A 4,688-nucleotide genomic window follows, 5' to 3' on the forward strand; every position below is an offset into this window, starting at 1 on the left:
TATATATATATATATATATATATATATATATATATATATATATATGTATGTATGTATGTATGTATATGTGTGTATGTATTTGTGTCTCTCGCGCACCATTGCTTGACAACCAATGCCCGTGTATTTACGTCCCCGTAACTTAGCGGTTCGGCAAAAGAGTCCGACAGAATAAGTACTCCGAGTTTCAAGTGCAATACTAATCCTCAGTCAATACAGTTCTATATTTAAGGGATGAGGAATTATGTGCATTATTTACATTATTTACATTTGACAGATATTTGTCCTCATCTAGTTTGTTGTCAACACGTTTCGGCTGATATACCCACCAGCCTTTATCAGGTGTCTTGGGGGAAATTTCAAACCTGAGTTCTCATTCCTAAGGTATTTTCGATGTTAGTATTATTATTATTATTATTATTGTTCGGGTCACTGCTTGGAATCGAACTTGGAATCTCAGGGTTAGTAGCCCGTGCTCTTAACCACTATACCATATGCCTATAGGCATAATCCTCAGTCATTGGAAATTCAAAATGTCTGAAGACTAGCGTCACGCTTGAAACTCAGAGTACCAACGAATTTGAATCAAACTGTTTTGATCCATACTTGTAACTCCCAATAAATTGGTTGAGTGCTCTTCTTTCGTTTGTCCACACACACACCAATAGTAATAAAAACAACAGATACAGTGAATGTAAAATATACGAAATATTTTATTGGTCAGTAAATTATAAGAGAGGATAGTGGTATAAAGTAGACACTGGTTTGTGAACGAGGACACTGGAATTGGGAGACAATGCTCGCAGACACCCGAGCGTAGACAGTTTTGGTGGCTGGTTGATGACACCGGACAGAATATCAAAGAGGGTACACGAATGGGACAGTGGTGGGAATACTTGAAGAGGACAGAATTTAGGGGACACCGGAGGGAAACAGATCTGGAGAGATACTAGATGTGTACACTAGATAGGGCTGCTAATACAAGCCAGTGTTGAGAGATATAAGAAGGAGACAAGGGAGCAAAATTTGGGGGGCATGATACTGGAGGGAGTACACTGAAAGGGACCGTGTTAGGGATTGGGAGGGTACACTAGAGTGACAGTGTAGAGAGACACTAGAAGGAGAAAGGAGACATTAGTGGGTATACTTGAAGGGGACATTAGAGGGGAACAGGGTGAGGTGGAGACTGGTGGGAAACACTGAAAAAAGACACTGGAGGGACAGTGTTGTGAAAGTAGACACAAAAGAGATTCAAGAGAAAACTGAGAGGGACAGCATTAGGGGACACTGAAGGTGGACAGCAGTGGAGGACACTAGAAATGTGACATTGATGTGCCACAGTATTGAGAATGCTACAGGGACAGTATTGGGGGACAATAAAGGGAAATATCTATTGTATTAGGGACCTCTAGAGGGACAGTATGCAGTGACACTAAAGAATTGATATTGGGAGACATGGGAAAAGGGGCAGTATCAGAAATACTAAAAAACATGGGATGAGGACAGTAGAGAAGAATAGTAGGACAATTTTGGGGACACTAAAAGAGAAGGCTGTGTGGGATCAGTATATGGAGACATTAGAGGAAAAGTTTAAGGGGGGACATAAAAATGGGACAGTGTTGGAGATACTGATGTGTGACTGTGTGAAGGGATACTAGAGTAGGACAAGTTAGAGAGACACTGGGGGGATATAGATTGGGGAATATTACAGAGACTGTCTTGGGAGACAATGGAAGAGGACAGTTTTAAAGGGCTTTATATGAACATGGTTTCAGAGACACAAGAGGGAGACAGCATTTTTGCGGGACAGTGGAAGGGAGCAATGTTGGAGACATTAGTGGAGGGTCAATGTTTGAGGACACTGAAAAGGGACAGCAGTTGAATCTGAACTGGAGTATGGACAATTCAGGGGACAATAGAGGACATTTTAAGGAGATGCTGGCTGGACACGAGACCATCTTGGTTGACCTGTAAGAGAGAGAGAGAAAGAAAGAAAGAGCGTGAGTATGTGTGTAATAATAAGTATGAGAGAGAGAGAGAGAGAGAGTATGAGTGGAGATGATGAGTGAAGATGTAGAGGAAGTTTCTGAGTGAGAGTGTAAGCAAGTGTATGCATATATACAGACATACATATATAAATATGTATAAACACATGTATGTATTCATATATATCATCATCATCATCATTATCATCATCGTCATCGTCATCATCATCATCATCATCATCACCAATGTCAACAACATTTAATGTCTGTTTTCCATGCTGGCATAGGTTGGATGGCTTGACAGGAACTGGTAAGCCCAGGAGGCCTCCCCAGGATTCCATAGTCTTGGTTTCAACAGACGGATGCCCTTCCTGATGCCAACCACTCTGTAGAGTATGCTTTTATATGGCACCATCACCAGTGCCTTTTATGTGGCACCAACACCCACGCCAACACTTTTTATGTGACACCTTGGAATGTATATACGTATGTATGTATTACTGTATGTATATATGCATGTATGTATGTATGTATGTGTGAAAATATGCATGCATGCATGTATATACACATAGCATAAATATGTGTGTATGTGAGTGTGTATTACATTTATATAAATATATAGACGTAGGAGTGGCTGTGTGGAAAGTAGCTTGCTTACCAACCACATGGTTCCGGGTTCAGTCCCACTGCATGGCACCTTGGGCAAGTGTCTTCTACTATAGCCTCGGGCCGACCAAAGCCTTGTGAGTGGATTTGGTAGACGGAAACTGAAAGAAGCTCGTTGTATATATGTATATGTATATATGTGTGTGTGTATATGTTTGTGTTTCTGTGTTTGTCCCCCCAACATAGCTTGACAACTGATGATGGTATGTTTATGTCCCCGTAAATTAGTGGTTCGACAAAAGAGACCGATAGAATAAGTACTAGGCTTACAAAGAATAAGTCCTGGGGTCGATTTGCTTGACTGAAGGCGGTGCTCCAACATGGCTACAGTCAAATGACTGAAACAAGAAGAAAAGGCAAAAGACAAATGATATATTCTTTTCTACTCTAGGTACAAGGTCCGAAATATTTGGGGAGTGGGCCAGTCGATTAGATTGACCCCAGTACGCAACTGGTACTTAATTTATCGACCCCGAAAGGGATGAAAGGCAAAGTCGAACTCGGCGGAATTTGAACTCAGAAGACAAAATACATATTACATAAAGCAAGTGCGCATGTGCGCATGTGCACGTGTGTGTGTGTGTGTATACATAGGACTTGAACTTACATAAACATTAAAATGCTGTGTGTGTGTGTGTGTGTGTGTGTGTGTGTCTAGTTTTCGGTGTCAGCGTCATCGTTCTCAGGGCTGTCCTCCTCCTTGTCTTCGCTGCCATCTTCAGTGGGTTCTGAAAGTATAAGGAAAGAACACACATTGTAAGTGGGACCCAGGGTGGGAGTCGGACCAATGGTGACATTTGAACATCATCAACAACAACAACAACAACAACAACAACAACAACAGTAACAATTAAGTGCAGGCATCTTCTTTTATTTTCCAGTCATTTGACTGTGGCCATGCTGGAGCACCACCTTGAAAGAAGGGCTTTAGTGAAACAAACTGACCCCAGGGCATATTTCTGAAGCCTTGTAATTATTCTATTGGTCCCTTTTCACTGAACCGCTAGGTTACGGGGATGTAAACACACCAACACCAGTTGTCAAAGTGTGAGGGCCAACAAACACATACACAAAGACACACACATATATATATATATATACACACGACAGGCTTCTTTCAGTTTCTGGTTACCAATTCCATTCACAAGGTTTTGGTCAGCCTGAGACTATAGTAGAAGACATTTAGCCAAAGTGCCATGCAGTGGGACTGAACCTGGAACCATGTGGTTGGGAAGCAAGCTTTTTATCACATAGCCACACCTATGTATATATAGGTATATAAATATGTAACATATAGTATAATCATAAACAGGGCAAATTGCAGACTGCAAAAAAATTACAAACAACCTGAACTGATTTTTGAACCTTATTGGGTTCTCATCAGAGGCATCCACATCATTCTGAAAGTCTCCAGAGACACAAGCAGCTAAACTGTTTATATACTCAACAAATGCAGTAGTTACTCTATGAAGGAGTCCCAAACACTCTATAAATACCAGTGGTCTATCAACGGGGATCTTAGTCCGCACAGTATCAAGGTATGCCATAGTATATACGTAACACAGGGTATAATTATAAACAGGGCAAATTTTAGCCATTTCTCTGCAGATTTGAAAAATAATAGACATACAGGTGCAGGAGTGGCCGTGTGGTAAGTAGCTTGCTTACCAACCACATGGTTCCGGGTTCAGTCCCACTACGTGGCATCTTGGGCAAGTGTCTTCTACTATAGCCTCGGGCTGACCAAAGCATTGTGAGTGGATTTGGTAGATGGAAACTGAAAGAAGCCCGTCGTATATTTGTATATATATATATATATGTGTGTGTGTGTGTGTATGTTTGTGTATCTGTGTTTGTCCCCCTAACATTGACAACCGAGGCTGGTGTGTTTATGTCTCCATAACTTAGCGGTTCAGCAAAAGAGACTGATAGAATAAGTACAAGGCTTACAAAGTATAAGTCCCGGGGTCAATTTGCTCGACTAAAGGTGGTGCTCCAGCATGGCCGCAGTCTAATGACTGAAACAAGTAAAAAAGTAAA

General features: G+C 41.3%; 2 protein-coding genes across 2 annotated transcripts in view; one reads left to right on the top strand and one right to left on the bottom strand.

Moving 5' to 3' along the window:
- The window catches only part of LOC106873705 (DNA methyltransferase 1-associated protein 1), a 132,664-nt gene that overhangs the window by 53,809 nt on the left and 74,167 nt on the right, over nucleotides 1–4,688 (top strand). The gene's annotated exons all lie outside the window — the stretch shown is intronic.
- The window catches only part of LOC106876917 (uncharacterized), a 13,655-nt gene continuing 9,659 nt past the window's right edge, over nucleotides 693–4,688 (bottom strand). Inside the window, exons 3-4 of the mRNA XM_014925671.2 lie at nucleotides 3,256–3,376; nucleotides 693–1,965 (exon numbers count right to left, since the gene is read on the bottom strand). Of these exons, the coding sequence (XP_014781157.1) occupies nucleotides 3,303–3,376 (74 nt within the window). The 3' untranslated portion in view covers nucleotides 693–1,965; nucleotides 3,256–3,302. The remainder of the gene's footprint in view (nucleotides 1,966–3,255; nucleotides 3,377–4,688) is intronic.

Source organism: Octopus bimaculoides, chromosome 28, assembly GCF_001194135.2.
Source record: "Octopus bimaculoides isolate UCB-OBI-ISO-001 chromosome 28, ASM119413v2, whole genome shotgun sequence".
Lineage (NCBI taxonomy): Eukaryota > Metazoa > Mollusca > Cephalopoda > Octopoda > Octopodidae > Octopus > Octopus bimaculoides.